The sequence below is a fragment of the Diadema antillarum genome, unplaced genomic scaffold (genome assembly GCF_040938485.1).
Source record: "Diadema antillarum isolate AM-2024a unplaced genomic scaffold, OU_Dant_1.0 scf00000180, whole genome shotgun sequence".
NCBI lineage: Eukaryota > Metazoa > Echinodermata > Echinoidea > Diadematoida > Diadematidae > Diadema > Diadema antillarum.
Genome location: NW_027271069.1, coordinates 1,001,884 through 1,029,663, shown reverse-complemented (window position 1 = coordinate 1,029,663; position 27,780 = coordinate 1,001,884). Strand labels below are relative to the sequence as shown.

At 39.2% G+C, this 27,780-nt stretch overlaps 1 protein-coding gene across 2 annotated transcripts in view; it reads right to left on the bottom strand.

Annotated features, from left to right (window-relative positions):
• The window catches only part of LOC139723069 (MAGUK p55 subfamily member 7-like), a 72,566-nt gene that overhangs the window by 8,383 nt on the left and 36,403 nt on the right, over positions 1-27,780 (bottom strand). For both annotated transcript variants that reach the window (XM_071634342.1, XM_071634343.1), the window contains exons 4-7: positions 26,206-26,436; positions 23,628-23,709; positions 17,430-17,515; positions 2,748-2,822 (exon numbers count right to left, since the gene is read on the bottom strand). In XM_071634342.1, the coding sequence (XP_071490443.1) occupies positions 2,748-2,822; positions 17,430-17,515; positions 23,628-23,709; positions 26,206-26,436 (474 nt within the window). The remainder of the gene's footprint in view (positions 1-2,747; positions 2,823-17,429; positions 17,516-23,627; positions 23,710-26,205; positions 26,437-27,780) is intronic.

Here is a 27,780-nt window from a genome sequence, read left to right as displayed (position 1 = left end):
GTGCCATTTTGAAACATTTCAAAGTATGTCCATCATCAGATGGGGCAAAGTTAAATCTTTCCTGTAATACCTCACTTGTGACATAACAAGGAATATTCCAGAAGTTATGATAAAATATATTCCATATGTGACCGTGCACCTCAAAACGAACATAAAGTCGCACGCACTGATTTTGCGTGAGGACTGAACATAAGTGAAATGGGTCAACCTACCCGAACTTGACTTTTTCATATTTTCTGAAAGAGCGGGTCTTCTTTTACATTATGCTAAAATTTGGTATCATAAAACGGGCAGGAAAGTGTGTTTTTTTTAGCAGTTTATCTCGAACATTTTTGGTAGAATAGTGTGATTAGGTGTGTCTTTAGAATCCCTTTTTCATTTCTGAAAAACCTTGTCCACACTCTTCACTTTCAACTCTAATAACTTTTAAAAGGATTGTGCTACTGCTTTGAAAGTTGGCATTAATTATGGACAGAATGTGTTAATGAGGCATGCTTAATTTCATTTTAATCTGATAATCCCTTCATTGTCGTTACTCTGGTGGTTTACTTCCTGTTTTTTGTCCCATTCATCGCACAGCCAGCACGGTTTTGTAAAGATTAAGCGCTTGAATAGACACTGTACTTCAGAGCCTCTTTTCTCAGTTCACACTTTTCCTGAGTTTGTGCTTTCTTTCCAATATTTAGATAGGTTAGGAGAGTCCATTTGATTTGAGTTATACATCATTTTAAAGCTTAAAGTCTGCTCTTTCAGAATATGGTCTTCACTAAAAATTCCTGTCTGGCGACTTTTTGTTTGTTTTGAGGTGCAGGGTCACATATTTTCTTATCATTTGCATTTTTTAGCAGCCTTAATCATAAATATCTTAACTTAACAAGAATAGATTTACCTCATTTTGAGATAAAACTCTTATTGTAACATAACCACTAGTGTCCAGAATTGACAAAATTTGAATAGTGTTGGTAAACGTAGACTGAAATAAATAAAAAACAAGGAGTCAGACCTAAAGGGAGCTCCACGCTCACCTGCATTTCAGGGCAAATTTGACTTGAATGCATTTCCCTATGGTGCCCCTTGATGGTATCCTATACCAAATTGTCAGTAGTTTTTCACAGGGGCATATGGACATTCATGCTTCTTCACATAACTTATGTAAAGCAATTACTTATTTGTACTTCACTGATTTAGTGAGAGAGAGAGAGAGAAGTAATTGAAGGGCCTTCAAGGATCTGAAAATGGTCAGGTTAAAAATGGTACTGTAAATCAAAGGTCAAACAAAGAGAACTTTTGAAGAATATAAGGGTTTCAACGGCTTTTGAGAATGGAAAAGGCTTATCAGAATTAAAGGCTTTTGAAAGCCAAGTATGAAAGCTCAGGAGTTAAAGGGTTAATGAAGAAGGCCTTTCTGGAAAATCTAACAAAATTGAAAGATTAACAACAAGGCTTTATGACATAAGGCTTTACAATACAAGGGCCAACATGATGGCTTTAAAGTTTAACAAAAAGGCTCTAAAATTTCAAATGGACAGGATAATTGAGAAATTTATTTCCAGCCTGAAGCTCAGGGTGAGCTCAAGAAGAAGAAAAAAGAAGAAGAAGAAGAAGAAGAGGAGAAATCCAGATAGGTGCTTCTTTACCAACATGTGCACAAGAATCCTCAAGTTTCCCATTTCAAGACAAATAATAGCTCTCTATGGCTGTCTTGGCATATTACATGGCATTCTCTAATGTCTTGCATTTTGTTTATCCCCACCTGGTCAATATACATCTCTCCCGGGGGCTATAGTCTATAACTAGAAACATGGACTATTGTGAAAGTGGTAATTTTCACAAGAGTATTTTTTTTTTGCCAGCCTGGTATGATGAATTTTGTGTATTCTCAATTTAGTGGGCAGTCATTGCAATTGAGCAAATACTGCAAAGAGCCTGCTGCTGCCTCAGTGGCTAAGGGCTAATTTCCACTTCTACAATACTGCCATAATGTAAAATCCACAAAATGCACAGTAAAGTGAAGCATACAGTGTCTGTGTGAAAGGCATTTCAGTCCAAAAATTAAGAGTTGAACACGAAAGCAACCAAACTGAATAGATTGGTCAATTCATTGTCTGATTTGACCCCTGACCTCTTGTTTTTTCACACAGACTGAGCAAACCATCATCACTTCTAGTCAGTTGTTAAAATTCATTGTGTTATGAGGAGCATGCTGCAATGTTAATGCTTACAAGATGCAAACTCATTCAGTGGCACAATGCACAGGCAGATAGCTACTTCATGTTCTACAGCTGTCTCAATGTTTCCAAGCTCACATACACAAAAAGAAATATGAATATATGTATTTTTTTTTTCTACGTCATGACTCTGCGCAACATTCATCAAGGACGCTAAGTTGTAACACATCCTCCGCGGAAATTGATTCCCTCATGTTACTCTTGGGGCTAAGAACATATCCAGTCGCTTTGCAACACTGGTGAGATTGATTTCTGTGCGTGCTTTGCCATATCAGCATGATCAATGAGGTTATTTTGAGGTGCAGATAGTGCACCATGCTAGATGTGTTGAGAATTTCAAATGATTAAATGTAAAGTTGTTCTTCTACCTAATACTTGCTTCACTTGATTGTCTAATTTCACTCCACTATTTGACATATCTTTTGCCTTTGCTTCACAGGTTCTACATCCAATCTCTCTGTCTTGGAGAAAACATAATCACTGAAACTTCAACCATTTATTATTTTTTTGTACCCTTACCTGGCTGTATTGGCTCTTTTTTGTGTCCATGTCAGCCGGAATCAACTTGAACGTGATCGATCCGTCCAGGGAAGCCTTTCAGGAAGAGAGGGAAAAAAATGGACAACATCAAGATCAAATTCAGGGTGAATTCACATTTTTAAAACTCAGAGTAAGAGTCAACAATCACAATGCCTTGTTGTGGATTACTGCACAAATTTACCTAAACGCAACAGTGGCCCACAACACACGGATAATAAGTGCAACAATGAAGATGAACAGGTTGGATGTCTTTAAATACAAATGTTAACAGCCTCTGGATTAAGAAGAGTATTGATGTCATAGATGTATACCTGTACGTACTAATTTGTGACTCCAGTGACAGGAATTTGCACCAGACAATGCTGACAGTTTGCTACCTACCTGACTATTAATCAAAGTTGACAAAATTGCAGGTAATCACTGAGGATGATTTGCCAAGCACTTTCATTAGTATTCAGAAATCCATTCAAATATGACCTAGTTGTAAATTTAGCAAGCACACTCATGTGTAGCAATGCACCTCAGCCCAGCAGGAAGGTAGTGGTGATACAAAAGAGATTTGGAGGATTAGTTAATCTACTTCTATTAATTGACAATTAGTTCCCACACATCTGTGCCAATCGGGGGAGAAGGCACACCAGTGAACATGCCAGTCAGCGAACAAAAACATAGTAAGGGTTAAGACAGTGTGTTGAGGACACTGTATGCCATTCCAGTCTACGTCTGCAAACAATTTTTCACAATATGCAACGTTCACATTTGAGTAGCCATTGCAGAAGTGTTTGTGTAGAAGTCCTTAGCTCCTGGGAGCGGGTTTTGAATAATGTAAAGCACACACACACACACACACACCATGTTTCACTTTGTGCAGAGGAACAAATAGATTGGGCATTTCTGGGTTTGGGCAGCTGATGTGAGGTGCATCAATTCTCGGCCAGGAAATGAGGCTGATGACTGTTCAATAGATGCAACAAAAAATAGAGAAAAACATGGCTGACAAACATTTCGAGAACCACGCTCATCGACGACTGGGGAGCACAAAAAAACGGGTTGGGCTGACCCTGTATTCCCCGAAGGCAGGAAAGAAGGGAGGGTCCCTTTCACAAGACGCTCACACGCAGCATTCAGTGGGAGGATGGCTCCAGGATGCAAGCGTACACCGCACGCAGACAATAAAAACTTGGGAGCTGAATTGAAAGGAGATGAGAGGGAGTGCAGCCGAGGGACCGCTGCTCAAGGTGGCTCTTATAAATACTTTTCTCACCACCAAAATACACTTAACATCTCTCACAAAGAAAGAGAGGCAAGGGCAAGGGCAGAGAGAGAGGGAGAGAGAGATTTTAAAGGACAGACAAAAAGAATCAGCCAGACGGTGAAGAAGGGAGATGGTAAGACAGAGTGACAGAACGTGAAAACCAGACAGAGATGGGAGATGGTGAGATGACCGTGGGAGGAATACTGGAAGAAGGTAACATTTCAATGTTACATGGTGAAGAGGTAAACCGATCAATACTGTATTGCATCCAGTGAGAAAAGGCTGAGAAATAAAAGGATAACGAGATGGAGAGACCACGAAACAGAGTAGAAGAGAGCGAGAGAGTAAGAAAGTTGAATTACCCCACAAAAGTAAAGATTCTTCAACTTTATACTAAGTCAATACCTATGAATGAATACAGATAGTAGACTAAAGATGTTGGTTACCTTTACACGAATGAGTTTAAATGGGCAGATGGCATAGAGGATGAACCACACAGACTAGGAGATGTAGTGATTGATAACACTGTCTTCTGATAATCACAGCATGACCCCAAAAAGAAATGATATTTTGATGCAGTTACATATGTCCCCCATGAAGATTTCACATCAAGATAACACAGAATAAGAAACGGAATGAGAGAAGATAGAAGAGAGAGAGATATATATATACACAAAAGTAAGAAAGAAGGAAAGCATAAAGTGAGTATATATAGAGAGAGAATGAGAGAAGGTGAATAGACAGTTAGAGAGGAGGAAAGGTACAGAGATAAGAGAAAAAGAGATTGGGACAGAATATACAGAGAAAGAGATCAGAGGGAGAGAGAAAAAGAGAAGGAGTTAGAGAGGAGGGAGAGAGAGGATCCTAGAAGAAATGAAAGTGAATCCAGGCAATTTCCCCGCCTTCCTGAGCCCGAAAATTCAATTTCCACTGACATACTGTTGTGATTCGGCGCGGTTTCATTTCAGTAATTTTATCCACACCAAAGACTCCCAACTCCAGCTTCTCAAACAGCCAAACAACGTGTCACCTCTCAGGCTTTCATGTAAGGTTGAAAAAAAAAAAAAAGAAAGAAGGAAGAAAGGGGAAAAAAAGATATGAGAAAGTAGCCGCCGGTGTTCACATCTGACAAACTTTGACAAAAGAGGTGAAGGGGAGACTGCATTGTCCGGTTTCGGTCATCTGTCCGTCAGGATGTATCATCTCCACAGGAGTTGTCAAACAATCTTTGACAACCTTTGAGTTATATATTGCACTTTAGATTTCCATGAATATTCTATAAGTGATGCCTTCAAGAAAAAAAAAATGAGGAAGAGAGAGAGAGAGAGAGAGAGAGAGGGGGGGGGGGGGGGAGAGGAACACCAGACCTCAGTTTCCTTTCAGAAAATGTCCTTTCAAAGATATCCAGTTCAATGCATTTTGGCCACAGTCGCTGTGGAAGTACAGCTACAAACGCAAGGATTTACGCACTCAGGACCATGTTTTGTTTCCACGCATCTCAGAATTCAGAAAGGCCATACAATATAAGTTTCAACAAGTTTAAGGGATGTCACAATGTCTCATCAAAATCCCCCCTCCCATATATAGATTCTTGATTTCTGTGCTGGCTGCACAGTTGGTATCCCCCAACGATACGCTGCCCATTCTGTCTTCATCGGCTCTTGGGGCTGGGCAGAATGCAGGAGGACCAGCAGTAATTACATGCCTCCCCAAACCCCCAGGGATAGTCCACATCATGTTGATTCATTTTTATCACCAGACCATGCCACCGACCACTAATTCAATTTTTGAATCATTAATTACTTATCCCTGCACACACTGACTCTTCAATTTGACTGATAACACCTTCCTGCATGAAACAAAATTGAAGCTATTCAAAGAAAGGAAACTAGGGAACATATTTCAGAAATTAATGCTATATATAATTTTCTAACTATCTATGTCTGCACATGCCAGTTGATTCTATTCTGTTTGATAATAAGGAAAATAATAAATAAAGTATGGAGAGGAAGGATATGAGAAAACCAGCTGAAGTAAACTGACGGAGAGTCAGGTATAAAGTTGAGTAAAAATGAAATATGGGGCAAATTTGCATTAAACAAAAAGGCAGATATATTAAGTTTTATATGTCTGCAGCAACAGAGTCATAACTCACAAAATATGACATTGATAGCTCAGGAGACTCCAATTTCTTTCTTTCTCTCTTTTTCAGGAAGTTAAACTAGACATAAAACGAGCTATAAATCGCATTATAGAGGGGGACTGTAGACAACTTTGAATTGGATAAAGTGTAAACTGATAATGCAGAGGTGGACGTCTGCAACACAATATTTTGCGTTGCACATCTAACGGTACTCTGGCTGGCAAAACTGACAAGTCACTGCGAATTTCATCTCCTCGTAAGCAAGAAATTTTGGAAGTTTCACACTCGGCTGAACACCACACCCCAATAAGACTGCACACCTGAAATTCAAGCCTCCTGCCGGCATGGATAAGGGGTCAATGGTAAGAACTTCCAGTAATTAAGAGGGGACCGGACCCAATGGATAAAATGTATCGGTGATAGCAATGATGATGTATCACATTAGTTAAAGCATTCAATTACAGGATATCTGGGCCTAATTTCTTGACTGCAATGTAAATGGCATTTATTGGGAAAGGGAAACAAACTGAAATTCAAGCACTAACCAAGGTACATGAACTTTCCACTAGTTCTGGCATTCTCAAACAAAGTGCTACTTTAAAGCTTCAATGATCATTTCATCAAAACATAAATGTACAGTGTAGCCTATGTATTAAAGTTCACTATTTTGGAACTGTTGCTTGAGGAGAGTAATTCAGTAATTCCTTATCATGCCCATTCAATATGACCTGCAATCCTTCACACACATACAACCCCCCCAAAAAAACAAACAAACAAACAAACAAACAAACCCACATTTTTTTTTCTTTATGCCAGACTCAAAAGCATCTGCCAGGGTATGAATTACAGACATTTTATCTTCAATTATCACTTTCCCGTATAAAGCTCACTATTTTACCAGGAAAATAAAAACAAAACAAAATAAAAATGGAAGAAATCAATTTCAATCTCAACCTTACACATCTATTCCTATGCATCATACCCTTTTAGATACATAAACGTATATTATCAATCATGTTTAATAAATGACTCAGTGAGAAAGAAATGGCTGGAACTAAGACTATCTAGAAATAAGAGCTCAAGCAAGTTTTCTGGAGGCTTGAAAAACATTCAAGTTCCCATTAAATAGATGATTTACATTCTATGGCCATAAGCAACAATTTTGTAGCTGTTTGGTGGCCTGATTTGCTTGCATCTGTGAGGGCACACACAGTCATGTACTGTATGTGCTATTTATTTGGCAGTGTTTTTATTCTTACAAATTTCATCAGTTGCCTGATACAATGTATTCGCCAAATTAACAACTCACAATCATGTTGCCTGACAGACACAGCAATGCATATTGTCTCCAGAGGGGAAAAAAAACAAACAAAATGCTAACTTTTCTTTGGAAAAGAGATAATACTCCGATTTCACATATCATTCCTGGGGCTTTTCGATCACAATTTCAACTACTCTTGAAATTGTCCTGCAAGTCCTGATTCGCAAAAGATTATGCTCGTAAAATGTCTGGCAGATATTATATCACAGAATCCAATGTCGCTTAATCTGATTACTCTGCAATCCATTTTCAGACATGCCATTGATTTGTCTAAAAAAAGTACAATTTTGCAATTTTTGAAGTAAATTGTGTAACTAATCTTCATGGATTGATACAGGCATGACAAATGTTTCTTTCAAGGAACATAACCATATAAAAACATAGAATATGGGAGGGATCAGATACACTTATGCTTGAATGTGTACATCCTTGTTATTTCAATGTTGTCACATGTGTGCTTCACTAGACAAGGGACACCTGATAGAAATGGAAATTTAGATGGACTTGGGAAAGGGAGCAATCGATAAATTATAGACCCACATTTGAATCGCTTCCTATCAGACTCCTTATCAAATGTTTGCACGTGTGTACAAAGTTTGGAGGTGTGCAAACAAGCTATGATGACAAACGTCACCACGGCAACCACGATGAAGAAGACGCGGCAGTTTTTATTTGCTCACCTTCATTAACCTGTCTACCAAGAAAAGATCCGCGAGTCCTTCCTGGACTAGACGTAATCGTAAAAACCCAAATTAGGTCACTCGCATCCTTCCATCCAGACATGATGAGAGGAAAAAGATGATGGTTTTTATGTCAGGAAAAGGAGCAGTTAGGAGGAGACTTCAGCGGCCGTTTTTCTTGGGCAGACAGAACTCTCAACAGACCATCAGACATCGAGGGGGGGGGGGGGGGGGGAGGGCAGCGGAAAACTGACCAAACACATTACCGCATGAATGCATTAAAAAAACTTGCTACACTATGGGAACGAAGTATAAATGTACTCTGTTAGAATATATCCATGACTACAAAGTGACAGAGGTTTGGAGGTAAACACCGTACTTCAAGCTTTAAAATGAATTTGCATCATTGGTACGATGGCTTGCTGAAAGTATGAAAGTCAGCAGAAATGCAGATGCCGCAAAAGATCATTAAGACGTAATGATACCAGGGAAATTAAGGTGTATCAAGTTTTGTACTTTAACTACGACATCACTGCTTGATTGTAATGTGATATCAAATATACCCTCATATATTCTCTTTTATGATGTTAGCATTATACAGACACCAATGCATCATATACTGTTGTTTTGAAGATTTACACTTGCCATTTCTTTTGCTTAAGGAGAAATAAACACAAACAAATAACGACATCAAAGAAAACCTCTGCTGCATTGGTTGTTCGGCTGAAAGTTCATCTGAAAGAAGGTTTAAGTGAGCAAGATCCTCCACATGAGGATTAAAGAATCCCTAGATTAGTGATTTGCCAAATGCCAAGGATCTTTGTCACAGATCTCAAAAGAACTCACAAAACATTTCAGCAAAGATAAGACAGCTATATAGATAAAATTCCAGCTGTTTCCTTGTTGTTTTGTCTCCTGTTGTTTTGTCTCCTGTTGTTTTGTCTCCTGTTGTTTTCATTTTTCATTCTTCTCTATTCATCTATACTGTATTTATTCATCATCACAATTTTTTTTTAATTTTATAGTGAGAAGCAAGGAATTTAGGCCTTATGCTGTCATATTACAATGCTTTCCCTACCACTGGCAATGCACTTTGGAAGACTTTTCTACAGGCTGAATGAGCACAGCATGCCCTGGTCTTGTGAAATCTCACATTCGTGTCGCAGGTTGGAATAAATCTATAAAAAAAAAAATGAAAAGCAAGAAAAGACAGGAACAGTACGAGATCAAGAGAGAGTGAGAAGGGTTGCTAAGTACTACGACAAGACATATGTACTTATCTTTGTTCTGTGAAAAAAACAAAACATGAGAGCTAATCTGAGTGAGAGGTAGAGAGAATATTTGGGCTGATACTGTAATCTTACAGCTGTCTGAAGCCTTTTTCCTGAGTACTGTAAAAGTGGATATTTTCGCGCGACTAATTTTTTTGCGCTTGGCCGGGTGAGAAGAGTTTCGCGTGTTTTTAATTCCGTGGAATCAAGACATCACGCACAGGAACGTATGGCAAGCAATAATATTTGCGTGCTTTTATTTTCGCGCTACTTTCTGATTGCGTGAAATGTGCGAAAATTTCAACACCGCGAAAATTTCCACTTTTACAGTAATTCTCAAGATTGATACCTAACACTTTGTGTGCTTTGAATGTAGATTGGTACTAAAACCCCTATAGCATTGTACATATTGTCCAAAGTCAATGAAATGCTAAGAAGTAGGTGCAAATAAGATGAGCAATGTAAGAATATGAGCAGTGATGAGTGATTCCATTTATTCCACTTAATATGCAAAAGCATTTATCTATTACAAATAGCGCATGGTAAAGATTCTAAGAAATACTGGGAAGGAAGAAATCCTGCCTGATTTAGAAAAGTACCATAAAATGATTAACAGTGCTTTTCCCCTCCTGTGTTTCTAGATCATTAGAAAAGTTGAAGAGCTAGAATCTTAACCCGTTGAGGACGAGTCCCGAGTATACTCGGGCAGGTGTCTATGGGAAATGTGTGTCATAGCAAAATCAGTCCATCCTCAATGAGTTAAAGTGAGGATGTGACTTTCAGTGCTTCCAGCAAGAAAAGACTCCTGATTTGGCTTGCAAGGTGATGACGTATTTTTTAATCAAATCATCTCTCTGAAAGCATGAACGCCAAATACTGCTAAGGGCGACAATTAACCCCTCTTGCATTCCGAGTACAAGACCTTTGTAGAAAGCGCCAGCTACCTCAACTCTGGCTTCCACGATTCCAGCAATCACGGTCAACTAGCCATCCGTGCACGGCCGCAGAGTTTCACCCCCTGGCCATCACTGACAGGTTACGTGCAGAGTAAATTAGCTATGATTTCACGTGTGTGTGTGAAAGATAGCACCCGAAGTGTTGATGGCTGCTTACTGAATCTCAGGATATCTGTGGCATTCTATATCCACTCAGTTCTGAAGAATGTGCAATTGTGGAGAAAAGTCTATCATTTCTGCCTTCTTTCCCCTCCTTAACCCCTTGTGCATTTTGAGTGCTGACTGGGACAGAAAACTCTGTAGCATTGTAGGCTACACACTGTCCAAAGTACCTGGCACAGATAGGGTTAAAGCCCTCCGAAGTCCTAACCACAATTCATTTTACCATTCACTTAAAGGACAAGTTCACCTTCATAAACATAAGGATTGAGAGAATGTAGCAATATTAGTAGAACACATCATTGAAAGTTTGAGGAAAATCAGACAATCCGTTCAAAAGTTATGAATTTTTGAAGTTTTTGTGCAGTACCCGCTGGATGAGAAGACTACTGCAGTGTATGAATAACTTAGATGTCACATGCGTACAACAATATAAGGAAAATATAAAGAGAATTTCACAAAATTCCATCTTTTGAAAAAAGTACACATTCCCCTGACTCGTTACCGACAAATGTTATGGGTAATATTATTCCCCATGCCTTTAAAAAGAGGCAAGTCAAGTGCACTTTTATTATGCCAAAAAAGTGAAAATATGTTGAATTTTCTTTTACATTTTCTTTATACTGTTGTACGCATATGACTCCCAAGCTGTAGTAGTCTCCTCATCCAGCGGTTCCAACACAAAAATTTAAAAAATTCATAACTTTTGCATCGATTGTGCAATTTTCCTCAAACTTTCACTGATGTGTTCTACTAATATTGTTGCATTTTCTCAATCCTTATGTTTATGAAGGTGAACTTGTCCTTTAACCCGTTGAAAGCTAGTCATTATAACACTCAGGCAGATGTCACTGGGAAATACGTGCTCTCGCAAAATCAGCTCATCCTCAATGGGTTAATTTGTTGTGAGCGTAGCCATATTCATCGGCCCACAATTCTATAAATCTCTAATTGTATTCATGCAATGCATGAAAGTTCACTAACTGATGGAAATAGACGGATTTATCTAAATCTAACAGTTTGCTCATGAACACACTTATTTTTTCTTACCAGTACTCTGATGTAACATGTAACATATAACCTTGTTTAATACCATATTATGTGTGCCACCAGCAGAATTGGAACACTTATTCAAAAAGTACGCTTGACTTTGTCACTTATAATCCTGATTTGTTTGTGACCACACAATACAACTTTAGAAATACAGTCTGTAAATGAAAACCAGAACAAGAAAACTCAAATAAAGTGGCTTCTGGAGATTTAGATAAATATCTTACAATGAGGGAAAGGGCAGATGCAAATAGAATTTAAGCGATCTCTGAACCTTGGAAGAAATGTGCAGGGGGCAGAGAAGGGGGAGCACAAGTGAAGAGGATCAAAGTTATCCCCCAATCCTCAAAAAGGATTTGTGGAGGCTAATGCATTTTGAGTGCAGCAATGTGTGCTCTCCATGTCAAACCAATCCTCAAGAGTGTGAACCCAATGAATAATAGCATCCCTGCTCAATTTATGTGTCACTTACTTGCTCTACAGCACAAGCCTATTCCACATTGTTTTTAGGTTGTTTTTTTTTTTCCACATATATCTGTTTTTCATTTTTTTTATTCATTCATGAGAAGCTTAATTGAGTGTAATATATTTCCTCTTTCTGTCTCTTTACACCACACTCTGTGCAATGTAGCATGGTCATTTCTATCCTGACCCTACATAATAACTGAGGATATGTTCTTCCCAAACGCCTTTCCCAATTTTCTGCTCCTCTTATTCTTGTGCGATTTTTATTTTCTTTCACTCAGGATAGGATACAATGATACAATATCATCATATCTTAGCCAAAGCAAAAAAAAAAAAAAAAAAAAAAAAATTGCCTGCCCCGGCAGAAGGGCCTTAGGGACTGTGCTCAAAACATCACTAATTGATGATGGTTGTCTGGTTACATCATATGTAAGAGCTTTCCAAACTCTGTCGCATTATGCCACAAACCAAAATTCAATTTTTGTGGCCTAAATTTTACACTTGGGCCCTTCTGCCAGGCAGAGGCGATATAAAGTGATGACAATGACACTCTAAATGAAGATTGTTCACTGAGATACGTACACTGGTCTTTCTCCTCTGCCATTCTCAACTTTGTTTTCGGTCAGTTGTAACGAGGTCAGTGCGCTTCCCTCCTGCCGAGGTGGTCAAGCGATGTGACGACCCTTGCCGTTACTGATGAAATTTGTAATGACCATTGACTGACCGAAGGACATTCTATATTGGATTACTCTCTTCGCTTCTCGCAGACTGGTAATTATCAACCTCTCTTCTCGGTTAACCTTGATGTCTCTGCTGTCATTATTACAACGTTCATTTACTTTTCAAAAGTTATGAAAACACAGTCCTACCCTTCTCCCTCAGCATTCAAAATGGTGACACAACATTTGCTCCTTGCAACAATAACTTCGGTCTAATTTTACCAAGGATTTAGGGTTAGGGTTAAGGTTGTGATGGGGTTTTAGGTTGAGTTTGAGGTGAAAATTAGGATTAGGATTAGGGTTATGTTTGTGGGTAAAATTTATGTCATGGAACCATTAAAAATATAACCTTTTCCATATATGTAACATCTCAGGATGCATCTTACTCAAGTTTGTCCTTCTTCGTATGGGATGGATATCCATATCAAATTCATCTGATCTTATCCATAATTTCCACTCCATTCTGATATTGACTTCTTACTCTTTCTCAGTCGATGAAATGTTTTGCTTCATATAGAATGTCTTGCTAGCCCCCCCCCCCCCTTTTCTCTTGCTTCATCTTTTTCTGTGAATATACTCTGCATTGCATCAACTGGATGTCGCAGGACTGAGTCAAGACAGTCCTGGCCCCTTAATCCCACTCATTAACATCCACCGTGGGTATGAGCACTGTCTCCTCCCAAGTACTTCTGACCTTCGGTTTGCACTCCTCGGATGTACCAGAGATGGGACATTAACCTAGTTTTTCTATTTTTTTTCTCTCTCTCTGACTACTACACAAGCCTCAAAGCGTTCACCCCTGTGAATGATAAATAGCAAAGAGGCACAATTTGTTCTATTTAAACTGAACTGCAATCAGATAAAGGATTTCTAAATGTGGGGTTATGCTTTTCATGCCTTAGAGCCCTTATTAGCACAGATTTCTGAAAAGAATGGGTCCACTGTGGCTTAAATGGTCTATAATATAGACAACACTTTTTTCTTTAACAATAATGAAAGGTCACATGATTTTTTTAAAGGACTTGTAGTAAGTGTAATTCTGTTCTAATAAATGATTCCTAAGCTGATGTTTATATCTCTAGACACTGAGAGAATTTTGCAAATGATTGACATCTTTCAAGCTGCTGAAAATATGAATATTTCATACGAGACAACTCCTTGTTAGGACTAGAGTTTGTGATCGGAAAGACCTCCTGGGGTGAAATGCAAGGGTTATTATTCTCCTATCATCTTACATCATATTATGTTGTCTTACATGATCAACTGACTATTTCACTGAATCAAAAGCAAGACAAACAAAAAGACACAAAAACACATGATTTTCAACATAATCATAAAAGGAAGTTAGCATGTGCCTATCTGCCAAAGTTTACACAGCCTTTCTATAATTTGTATTTCAATTTTTTTTTTATCGATGTTGTTTTCCCTCCTTAGAGATGCAGCCCCAATCATCACCTTCAAGACATCTTGCACGGAAATTGATGCTTGCACGGCATCGAGGAAGTAATCAATTCAAAGTGAAATCCATTGAAGGATTCAGCTGCAGACGGGACAAGTTACGTGAGTTTTCTTTCCCCACCACAGCTTGTGCCGTTTCTCGGGGTTTAAACATTCATGCACTTGGAATTCAAGCACAAACATATATTGTGCAGGGTAAAAGTACAAGTGACAGTATTATTGGAAGAAGCATCCAAAGTACAACTAGACAAATTTTGATGCAGAGGGCCAATGCCTACAAACCCCAAGAAGTCGTAACTGACAAACCGCCTTCTCCCTCACAATTTGAGTTGGGCAAGAAGACTCTTTCTATTAAAATAAATGCACAGAGCACACTGCTCATTCCATACACCTACACTTTATTTTTACCTCATCATCTACATTACACTTCTCATGTTCAGCTGTGGTGCATGACAGTACAGGGGTATTGTTTTGGGTACGGTACCAGACACTCTCCATGTTTCTTTATTTCTAGCTTGTATCTAGACTCGACTTATTCCGTCTTAAGGGTGAACAACTCTCAGACGTTAACATTCCTGGCCATGAAACAATCATGATCCAATGTATACTGATTGAAATGACATAGGAGAGTGCACATGTGACACGACGGTCACGTGACCAAGGCAGGCGTTTCAAGGGGTCAATCCAAAGCCAAAGTCGTCCAAACACTTGTCATGTCATGTTGGTTTTGTCCTACATTGTTTCTGTGATCCAATGTTGTCTAATCCAGAGTATTCTCTTTACCATGGGACTTTTATCATCAAGATGTCTTTATTCCAACTTTAATATTCCACTATGAAGATACTGCTGATTGCTTTGGTCCACAAGAAAAAGAAATAATTAGTGAAAAGAATCAATACTTGCTCTAATAACAGGAATAATGATGAAGAAGGGAAAGACTATAACAGCAAGACCCCTCCCCCCAAAAAAAACCCCTCAGAAAGTGAAAAGATGAAACAATATTTGGAAGAAGACATGATGTTAGACGAGAAGGTGATGGGGGCTGATGGGGGGTAGGCAAGGGGGATGTGGAGGGGGAGCTATGGGGGAGGGGGGGGGGCTGTGTCTGACGACAGGAGATGAGCCTGCAGGATGTGACAATAAACGGGACTCTCCGCACCGATGAGATGTGTGCAGAGAAAACAGACACGCAGACAGACGGACAAACAGACACTCTGGAGTAGGATGTACATTAGGAAACAAAATATATCGGTCATACATAGATGCAGAGACAAGACTAACTGGGCCCATAATAGATTTTGGGGGTTATAGCGGTTCTATGCAAGAGATATGCATACAGAGAAGAACCCTTTGAAGTTCATCTCAACATACCCATTCCTATACACGAAGAAGTGGAAAGAGAATAGAAAGGAAGGAGAAACACCGAAAGACGTGATGGATGTTAGGAAACTGAAGACGCTAACAATATGATGCATCGAAGGAGATGGAATGGCATGGATGATATAGAGATGAGATGGCTCAAATAAAGGAACCAGTGTCTGATGAGGGGAGATACAGGGAGGAGAACACAGGAGAACATATGAGAGAAAAAAGGACAGAGAGACAGATACAAACAGAGGGGAATGATACAGATATACTTATATCTATAATGATATGTGTGTCTATCTATATCTATTTATCTATTTATCTATTTATCTATCTATCTATCTATCTTTCTATCTATATAGCTATATACATGTATATATGAACAGAGAGAGAGAGAGAGAGAGAGAGAGAGAGGGAGAAAGAGAGACAGAATGAGTGGCAGGTAGAGTGAGAAGATGCTGTGTGGAGCACAGGATGTTGTGAAACACTCCCACATCCCAAGATGGCAACAGGGACGCGAGACCCGATCCCGAGAAAACACCTGTCGCTTCCGGCTGGTCCCCCCACCTTCCCCCCTTCCTCCTGTTGCTCTAATGAATCACAGGTAGGATCGGTGGCACTCCTGGGAGATGTTTAGCCCGCCGGCGCAAAAACTGTGTCGACATTGTTCGAAAACAGAGATGCTCTCGGGCTTGTCCTGCTGGCGAATCGCTCCCACCTTTCGCAGCGCTGACAAGTGGGACAAGTTCACCGGAAAACCATCATTGCGACTATCCAACGAACAATTGCACACTAGAGATGGAATTCGTTTGTCTACGAGTTATCCTGAAACAAGATTAGTGTGAGAGGGAAGAGAAAAAGGGGAATATATCTGCGGAAGCCGCATCTGCTGTGTAATCAAGACTCATAAGCCGAAAGAGAAGCTCTACGAATACTTTCTAATCTCAAGATTAAGCTCCGGCGGCGTAATCTCCGTCCTGCCCACACTTTTGCTCTGATGTATCTGTTTACATTTGTACATGAATGTGTAGTCATACCACCAGTAATGTTGCCAGAGTATTAAATGAATCATCCGACAGTCCAGAAGTTGCTGCTATTAGCATGGATGTTCCAATTAAGATTACAGAGCATCAAATTTCAATTCCTGAGCAAAGCTCTGGCTTTCGTGGCTCTTGCAAAACACACAGAGAAATAAACACTGACCTCTTATGGAAGGAAACAAGCAAATAGTACAGAAGATCAACTGAATTCATTAATTTGAGTAGTAAAGAAGGGTTTTGAATGGTCTGATTTGTATAAAATATATAAGTGATTTGGGCAGAGAGGGAAGATTGAGTGTGATAATAGTAAAATATCGGCGGTCATCAAAAACAGGTGTCTCTGCTGCACAGCAGAACAAATGGAGAGGAATCGAATGTACCAATGTTCCAAGCAACAATTGCCTCTCTGCCTCAGAGCATGGTGACTCAAACTATTAACATAAGAATTAGTTTTTCACAGTAAAAAAGAAAAACATATCTCACGGAAGAAAATTATTGTTCGATCAAAATCAGAGGTATCTTGAAATAAAGTTGAAATGTCTCTACCATGGTGCTACATTCAGGGTGAGATGACAACAAAATTTGTCATTATTAGTAACCACCTGTTTGTTACTAAAATCTGTGACATTTTCAAACCGTGGTCCAGTGAGGATTAAATGAACTACGGTCTTCCAATTTTGGAAAACACTCTGCAGGTACTCTTGGTATTCTGTCAGGGCCGAGTTGAATAACTCTCTTCCTGTGAGTGAGCCCTCTATCTCTTGAAATCAGACACTCACCAAAAAGTGGGTCACTTCCTCTGGATCATGACCTTTGACTGAAATTCCATTGACCTCTTGAACTTTGTCCCCAACATGGATGAGACCTGCAGATGGTGGTGATGGAGAAAACAAAAGATTTGTGGGGGGGGGGGGGGGGGGAAGAAGAGAAAGAAGAGATAAAGATATGAGGTACAATGCGGAGAAATTGACACAGATATATATGAATCAAACGTTGATGAAGAAGCATGGCAGATGGTGAGCATGATGAAGAGTATGCCAAAGATGGACAGACAGATACAGTGTAGGAAAAGAGAAAAAGAGAGACAGAGATATGAACATGGAATGCAACTGAATGTAACATAAGAAAGGAAAGCAAAATAGAGTGCACTTCAACATCAAAATAGACAAGAAATGAAATAAAAAAGGGATACACAGGGAATATATATATATATTTTTATTGCATCGCAATTTGCTATGCATTTTTTTTTATACCGCTGCTGCACAAGCTATCTTTTGTGTAGCAGTTTCATTCAGCAGCACTGTACAGGAAGCCATTTGAAATATTATTCATTGGCTGAGATTGCTACTCAAATGCAAGTTAGAGAATTAATCCGCAATACAGGTGGAAGAAAAAAAAAACGAGAGACACCTTCAGTGAAAACTTGAAATGCTGCAAGGAAAAAAACAAACTAAATCAATTATCCTGAGGGGTTTCACAATTACAAGAGAACTGTTATGTCTTTCTTAATTAAATCCCACTTCTGAAACATGTCTTCAAACATGTTTAGAGCAACAGAGTATTAACACACTGAGTCCCCTTGCTGACTGCAAACTGCAGATTACATTTCACATAACAGCTGTGTCATAAACCCTATCACCTGTCAATCAAGCATGCAACTCCTGATTAATCCTTTCTCTGCCAAAGACTTTGGACGGTGTTTACAATACTATGTTTTCTGTGCTAATTGGCACTCAAAAAGCACCCGAAGGGTTATTAGATATATGCAAGAGCCATGAAACCTGTAGACTACATGCTGACCACAAACATGATTTGAGAAACATGGTTGTCGAAAAGTGATTGAAGTTTGCCTTCAGAGTTACTAAAAACAAAAGAAGATAAACTTGATTTGCATGAAACTAATTTCTAAACATGTTTACAAACATGGCCTTCTGCCAATCTGAAAGGGCTCCTCCATTTAGTGATGACCAGAGGATGCTCTGATACGCACAGGTGCATCATAAAAGATTTGTGCAGACTGGGCGGCACCCGAGATGACCTCCCGATTAGACGTGAAATTCTGGAGGACACCGTAAAGGCAGCACCAGGGAAGGAGAAAGTACAATGAGCCGACATAAAACAGACAGAAAAATGACAACTGATGGTAACATAAATCAGATGCAGCAGTCGCTGGAGGCTAAACCTGTTTCTAGCAGTCATCAAAACATGAGTAAGGGAGCCCTCTGGTGATCGTTATCTCAAGCTGTGATAGGATGTAACTCACAGGTGTGCTTAAAAAGATAGAATGGAATTAACTGATGATGTTGAATGCGTCATGCACCATTATTTACAACGACGTTTTCCTTCCTATCATTCTTAGAAACATCACAGCGGCATGCATGAGTCTAATGAAAGAATAGCACGCCAAATGGTAAAAACAATGTACATGCTCATTAACAAGACAATGAAAGACCTATTCACACTTTCACGAAAGTGTTTTGGGCTTTTGTTTTGTTTTGTTTTGTTTTGTTTTGTTCTGTATTTTTGCTCCCCACATTAATACCAACTCAGAATACTCAGAAAAAGCTGTTGAATTGTACAGAAATCACTATCTTTATGACAAGTTTAAAAATTTTACTTCTAAACAGGTCAATTAATAAAAGAGAAAATACAAGTGATATACCACTCAGAACTGTGCAACGCCAACAATGAAGAAACAGTGGAATATTTTCAAATGGAACAGAATTTCAACGACCTTGTACACAAAAATATGCAAAATGCACTATTTGAGCTCCCACTAGCAGAGGTTAACTAACACATCACCCGAACATCTGTTCTTTTGACCTAGGTCTTTATGGTGAAAGCAATGATAGAATCACATCTGTGATGGTCTTATCATGTCAAAGAAAATCTGTTTTCCAGAAATGGTGAACTCATATCTTTGTCACACAATAAATTGACTCTGAAACACTGCATGAGGCATGATAAGGAAAATGAATAACAAAGTTTATTTCATTCTTATTTACATATCATTCAAATTTCTGATAGAGATATAGATGCCCAAAATGTTTTACTGCTTAAAACAGTATTCACACACTGAATACTATAAACATACCACACTAAGTTTAGTAGTGAGAATTCTATTTTTTCTCTCACTCCTTCTCTCTGTAGTTTGTCTCCCTCATATTTCTTAGGGCATAGAAGGTACATTAAAGAAATTATTTTGACAATTCACGTATCTCACTAGGGGCAGAGATTCAATGTTTTGGTCTTAGACTGACGTTTCATGTTTCTCTCACTTTGGACGGACCCACGACAAATGTTTTACATCACTTTTGGGTTCGGGGACATTTTAGGGTTTCTTCAACTCTTCCCCATAATTCAAGCGATGTGTTTTGCTGGTAATTACCCAAGATGAATAGGCACAAAAAACGGTGGGAGCGCCACAATCGCCACCACCCGGCCTGACCCCGCAGGGGATGTCTGTCCCCTAATCGGCACATCCCCCGCCCCCAAGTGAGCCGATGACATTTAGTGATCGTGAGGGAAACTCGTCTTTCCTCGTTACGCGGACAAAGGGGATTGTGACATCACGGACAGGTGTGATGCGGACTCGTGAGTTGGAAACACTCACATGGGGATCCACTCCCCTTAAGTGTGGACGACTGTTAAAGAAGACAATAACTTTTAATTGCCACGGCTACTTGATGACACTGTCAATCATGTTTGGCAAAAATCAGGAATCTAATTGCCTAAATTAGGTGTTGGAAATTGGCTTTGGACCTGCCGAAGAGTAAATAATGACTGACATTCGGGGGGTAAATACGGAATCCACTTTAGGATACAGTCATGATGACTATGCATCCATAGAATCTCACGCAGTAATCAAACCCATGCAAACAACCCAGTTTCTCCGTAAAAGCACCAAAAGTTATATACTGTTTAAACACGATATTTTCGTGGCATGAAATTTTTTGCGAATGGGAGCCAACGGCCTTATTCGCAGCATGAAGTTTTCGCAAGTCGCCTCTAACATTCAATGCATTTTAGTGTAGACAAGATCTTAAGCATGCATTTTGATATCGCGAAACTCAGCTCTCACGAAATTAAAATGCACGCGAACATAACAGTAAATCTAGCCCTCTTCAATCAAGAAGGCACATGCAATGTATACTTAATGATCACATGTCAAGCAGTGTACACATTGGACACAATCCTTAATTGGTTTGAATTGGCATTCATGACATACTGACTATAGAATGTCTAACGTTATCCACTGTTACGTGGAGTGGATGTCAAAATAAAAATCAGCATTGACTTCTTACATCACTGGAACGTTTGACCCTCTATATTTCACAAGGATGTTTGTGGGTAAAAGGGAAAGGAAACTGTACAGAATGATGCTACCAACAGGTTTGAAATAACTATGAAGAATCTACTCTCCCAAAATACTATTTCAAAATGCTGGGGTGAAAATATCGCATGATAATTGTTTTTGACGAATGTAACATCTAAAGAATAAGAGTATTTTTTTTCTTCCTGAGAACTGTATTCACCAGTATTCAGCTTGTGCTAGGTTTTGTGACACTGGCAGTAGAGGAAAAACTTTCCATTCTTTGCGTAAACCTTTGCCACTTTATACCAACATGTAAGTGGCAAGGTACTCTTCAGAGGTTTTTAAAGTAATGTTATAATGACTGTGAACACATGCAGTTTAATTGTACTGCACTTGTTGTATACAGAACTCATTGCTAATATCACCATTTCATCATTTGAAGAAATTGTTGTAATCAGTCTCGTCTGGTGTCAGTTTGTTTGCACATATATGGTGCTTGGTCATGTTTCAGTAGCTATGGCTACCTGGAACAGACTGAAGAAAATTTGAGCCACGTGTCTGTGCCAAGCCAATCACTAGTGTCATTCCATACAGGCAAAGTAGCAGATGTTGATAGCCATCCAAAATACCAAGTTTTTTGTACTCATTTAGATGGACATAAATATCCCAAACTGTTCATGCTGAAACCTAGTAAAATGACGTCCCTTGGCCTTGTGTTTATGCACTGTTTTGATCTGTGTTTTGAATGATGGGATAAATATCTTGAGATAATTTGCCAAAGCATTCAGACACTCGCTGCAGTGCAACTTATCGCAATATTTCTAAAATAATTGCAGGAGTTCTGAAATGACCGCAAGATTTCTTGGGATTTGGATCACTATGCTGATTGTAGTACATGTATCTAGTGAGACTTTATGTCCACACTGGCAAAAATCTTATGATATGGATAGCGATGCAAATCTGAAGTTTTGTATCCCCTAATTTACTAGATTTGTGCCAGTGTGAATGCCGCTATCAAGGAGTATTACACAAATGATGCACAGGACAGAGTGGATCTGTGAGAATTGGATATATGTGAGTTTAACTTTGGAATTGTTTAAAACTCATGAGTGCAGGGAGTGGGTTTTAGACCGTTTCCAAAGTTAAATGGGAGCATCCAATTCTCACTGATCCACAAAATAGGCCTGTGCATCATTTGTTTTATAAAATGGGCCTGTAAATTCATGAAATTTTTCCCACCATGCGTCTGGTACACGTGGTATGTCTGGTACAATACTATACAAGGCTTGAGCCATGCGTTTGAATTTTAGCAGACGCATGGCCATGCGCTTGGATTGCACCCGATGCATAGCTCAGAGTGGTTCAGTAAAAATCAATGCATGATAATTGACCAATCAGATTGCAGAGATTCTAAAGCCCATTTTATAATTGTCTTTGACCACCTCCTGGAATGTGGTGGGATGTATTGTTTCTGCTGACAGGTTGGTAAGTGAAGACTGGCAGCGGTGACCCTTAGTGGAATGACTGGAAGCAGGGCCAGGAAAAAGCACAATTTGGTACAGGAAGGGTTAAAAGGAACAGGAGTAAACCTCACTGTTCATTTTAAATGGGATCTGACATTGAGGGGAGGGGGAGGAGGGAAAATGATCATCTAAGTATATCGGATAGGGGAGGGGAGGAGTGGAAAGTTTAAAGAGCAAATGGGTACCACACAGGAGCGGTGGATAATGTTAGTTGGCAGCTCTACCCCCAGCGGATCAGCGTTCACTGCTATCGAGCAATGCCAAGGTCCCAGTGACTCATTAATAAACCCTCTAAATCAATTCAAATTCAACAATTTCCTCAATTACTCCCCGTCTGTTCTTCTCACTCGCCTTCTCCCCTTTCCAAACAATATCTTTGTATTCTGTTTGTGCCAGTGATATTTCCCCATCTGGTTTGAATTCCCTCTCCTGACAATTATGCTTAATGCTGAATAACCTTGCCACTGTTTCTTTTTAAACCCCCTTTTCCCCTCTTTGGAGACAGAACCTGCCTTGAACTCTCAGAAAAAAGGAAAGAAAGAAGGGAAAAATAAATTCTGATTACTTGACTTTCAGCTGGAAATGTAGGAATTAACTTCAAACCTTTGAAAAGTTTGAAAAAACAAAACAACTTAATGGCAATGGGTGAGAGCACTGAAAACACGAACATAATTGTGTTATATCTGGAAATGAAAGGGTTGTTTTGCAGCTTCTTCCAACCCAACTTTATACAATCAACAAGGCTAAGAAACAACTATACAAACATGATAATAGATTGTTTACTAACATACTCAAATTTAAGGTTGTTTCTTCCGTCCTGACGCAGTAACGAGCTATTCTATTAACCTGTACATCAAAAACACTTTTCAATACTCAGTACTTGGAATCCAGTTTGCAATGCATTAGTTGTTGCTATGTCAGGAAAACCACAGGCATGCATAAAATTTGAATATGTTAGTAAACTGGTCTATTGCTACACCATCACCATGAATTCAGAAAGGCGAATGGCATATATGTTGATATGTTGAGGTAACGGTCCAATCTATGCCGTAGAACTACTTTTGCTGCGTTACCACGGTTTGCATACATGCACTACAAATCACCCGTGAGACTGTGGACCTAGGGGCATGGCAACTCACCGCTCCTATCTGCAGCGCCACCATGCATCACCCTGGCAATTACAATCATCCCAGACTTGTGGTCATACTTGATTGTAGCTCCCTACATGACATGAACACAAAATGGAGAGAGAGAAAAAAAACATATCAAAAACATTTGTGGTTATTAAAGAAGTTCTACCATGAATCAACAAATTCATTGCACTTCTCTGCAGTATGATACAATCTCACAAAAACACACAAGTGTATAAGAAAACAGACAAGACATTTATGAAAATCATGTCTAGAATAACTATAGAAAACCAACAGAGTACTAAAGCGATGATGTCACAGTCTTTTGTTACAGCTTGGGTTCGAACCAGATGCGAGCATATACAGTCAGGCTAGGTGACGTTGTTTTGAACCAGTTTCCATGGCGATGAATGCCTATGACATCACACTTTGATACTGGGCTTTGACTAGACATGCAATTTACACATCCATAATGTAGCTCCTGAGATAGACTACTCTCCAAGCTAGAGAAAAATGTCACATGCTGTAAAGACAGTGCATTGTCCGCAATGGACATGGGTTTATGCATTATTACGCTTCTTCTTGAAAACAATGTTGTCAAGGTTTCTCCCATCTGGCAACAGGCAAGATAAACATTCACCATCATTGTAAGTTACAAAAAAAAGTGAATGAGAAGAAAGAGAATGAAGACAAAGGAGATAAAGGGACAGCCCCATGGAAATTTACGCCAGGTATCGAGAACTAGAAATACATTGTAGACCCCATTTCGAGACATAATAACCCCCTGGATATCCAAGAAGAGCTATATGTAGGCAACTTGTGTGTGACCTTTATCCACGAGCAATTCTCCTGTAGACATTCCTCCATTTCTTCCTTCATCTCTATCATATCATTCGTTCCTCCACCAAGTCATTCTGATCACATGAATCCCTTTTAATCTCTTTGCTTATTTCTTGTATCTCGTTTTGCTGTTGTATTTGTTTATTCATATGCATTTCCCCTCAAGAATTTTGGAGGCGTTCCTTTAACTATCTTTACTATCTTATATTATCTTTACTGTCTTCTTGCCTTCTTCTGGATATGACAATTTCAGCTCTTACTTTAATGAATCATAAAATTCATTCTTCTGGCTTAAACTCTTCTGTCTCACTAATCTACTTGCATCTACTGTCATTGGTATTCCCTTGTATGCCTCAAGATTTGTGTAGTGTTTTGGAATACAAAAAGACAGAAAATGGTGGAATATGTGAGCAAAGAAGTGGACTGAAACAGAAAAACAAAAAAGTGTGCATTGATAGTTCATCTCCCTCTGAATATTCACTGTTTAGCTATCAGCTATAAAGATTAGGTATTATATGCACTTCATACTGTTCAGCTACTATAGCAGCTACACAAGCGTTTAATTTGGTACCACCTTGAGACCGGTGGTTAACCCAGAATGGGCTGGCTTCCAAACCAAGCGGAATCACGTGCATCCACTAAAAATTGGTCGACACCACACAAAGCAGGAATTGGCTCCCTCCCCAGGTCACCACTCAGATATAATCCCTCTTGATTTATCCCCTTCATTCTCTATCTCTCTCTCTCTGCCTCCCGATTCATTTTTTCCTTCTTCTTCATTTCTCTGGACTTCATTTCCTTTACACTGGTTTCACTTTCAAGCCCTACATCATATGCTGACTTGTCTCCCCCCCCCCCCCCCTCTAAAAAAAGAAAGGAACAGCCTCCACAACGACTGGCAGAATCATATAAAACTAATCAAAAAAGCACAGAAATAATCAACAGAATAACTTACATTCCCTATCAGAGACAGGATGGCCAGAAATCTCAAAGTGAGAACCAAATGTTTTAATATTCTGCTGACTCCTACTATCACGGCCCAGAACCACCTGTTGGGAATAAACCCAACTGCTGGCAATTGCGGACACCTCTAGATCTCTCCCCAGTGTTGATGCCTAATTGATAAGTAATTCGCCGCAGCCATTTCACACTTTGGTTGGGGCATGGAACTTTTGAAAGGGAAATTGAATTGTGTCTGGGATATGTTCAGTGTATGACATCATATCTTGGAAAGAAAGATTAAATAAAGGTCTCCATCTCCACAGATGCATAAAAATGCATGTAAGAACAATTTTGGTTATATGATCGTGATTTTTGTTCTGCTCTGAATCACATCTTGATTTCAGTCAGCAAAAAAATAAGATTGCACTGAAGGTACCTCGAAATCATTGGGTAATTAAATAATTTCTCCTTTTTTAGTCTATTTGTCAATTTGATTTTAAGATGTCCTACACTTTTGAGAATGACTGTGAAAAAAAACCTCGGAAATGAACGGAGTAATGTACACGTGCACGTTACATCCATTTCGAGATCAGAGTCGATAATTTTGCGTGTTATTAGACACATGAAGAGTACCCTACTCAGGAAATTCATGAAAATAAAAATCGTATGATATATATACGGTAAATACAGTACACTATGATATTACATACAATGATGAAAAATATCTATGAACATATCTATGAATCTGATGATGCCACCAAATTGCATTCCATATGTATATTTGTACCAAAGGGTGCGTTCTCACCAGAGGTTCTACGCTTTTGACGAGTTTGACGATTTTGACACCAGCCTCTTCATCATCACTGCAGACAGGTGTGAGGTCTTCGGGGAACTCGGGCGGCAGCTCCGGCGTGTAGTCCTTGTTCGCGATCTGGTCGTGGATGTCGAAGATCGCCCTCATGTGGGCTCGCGTGAGCAGGCAGCACAGTTCCATGACCTCTGGCATGCTGACAAAGTGTTGCAGCTCCTCGCAGACCTGTACGAAAAACCAACAAAACGAGAAAACAAGCAGCAGAAAGATAAAATATACCCATCCACATAGTATGAAACTCAAGTCTCATTCTGAAGTGTACTGTAAAACAAGAAATATTCGCGACATGAAATTTTCGCAAATTGAAGCAGACAGCCTTTGCTGCGGCATAAAATTTCTGCAAATTGCCACTGGCATCCAATGCACTACAGTGTAGACAAGAACTTTCGTGTATATTTTAATTATGCGAATCTGGCTCTTGCGACATTCATGAAATTAAAATGCATGCAAACATTTCTGGTTCTAAAGTAAATACACATATATTTTGTATTCTTTTGTACACTATATTATGATGATGACTGGTAACTGACTTTTATCACGCAGCGGGAAACCCCATTAATTTGCACATTGCTACTGTAGACACAGTAGACAATGGGGGAATTATGAAGAAAATGACAGTTATCAAAATGTTGAGTTTGTGAATAGCCATTAAACTATTGATATCAATATGATTCCAAATGCCAAGGGATATATTTTGACGGTCAAGGAATCTGATAATGTAGATGATATGAATGCAGGACTTATAACACAAAGTGGAAATCAAAAAATAGGTTGAAATGAGCTGCTCGGTGGAGGTCTGTACTCTCTGAGTGCTTTCTAATTCTGTATATAAGGGAAACAAATCCTTTAACATACTGTTTTTGCTAACAGAACTCCTCATTTGCAAGGCAAGGGAAAAGTAGGTGAGGTCCCAAACACATACCAAATGACTGTATATTACAACATTATAGGAGATGATATACATTGTATGCCTGGAAGGGAACAAGCAGACTGATCCAGCTAAAGGGTACGAAATATCAAAATGCTATTGAGAGATTAATAACATCCCTGAAATAGCATTTCACACCCTGAGGTTAGAACATCCACGACTCTCCTGACAATAAAATTCCTCACCTGTTCTTTCTATGGATTAGTCAAATCATTTTATGAATAGTGATTATTTTACACTTACAAATTTTGTGGAAGCTATTTTTGCAGCACCACCAGCATGCCCACATGTACACGTGTAGCTAGCTAGCTATGCACAACTACTGTAAAAGCTGTTATTTTCGCGAGAGTTTAATTTTTGTGAATTCCGCGAGTATACTGTTGGGCCACAAATTTAACAACACGTGAGAATACCACTACCTGATCTTGATTGCATTAGATTTTCAGACAGGCATTAATTAGTGCACTCAACGATAGCCTCGGTGTCAAAATGCAAATACAACATCTCGCAAAAATGTCTGTGATCTCCTCACTGGCGAATGTATCGGTACACAAAAATTATAGGTTTTACAGTATACAGAA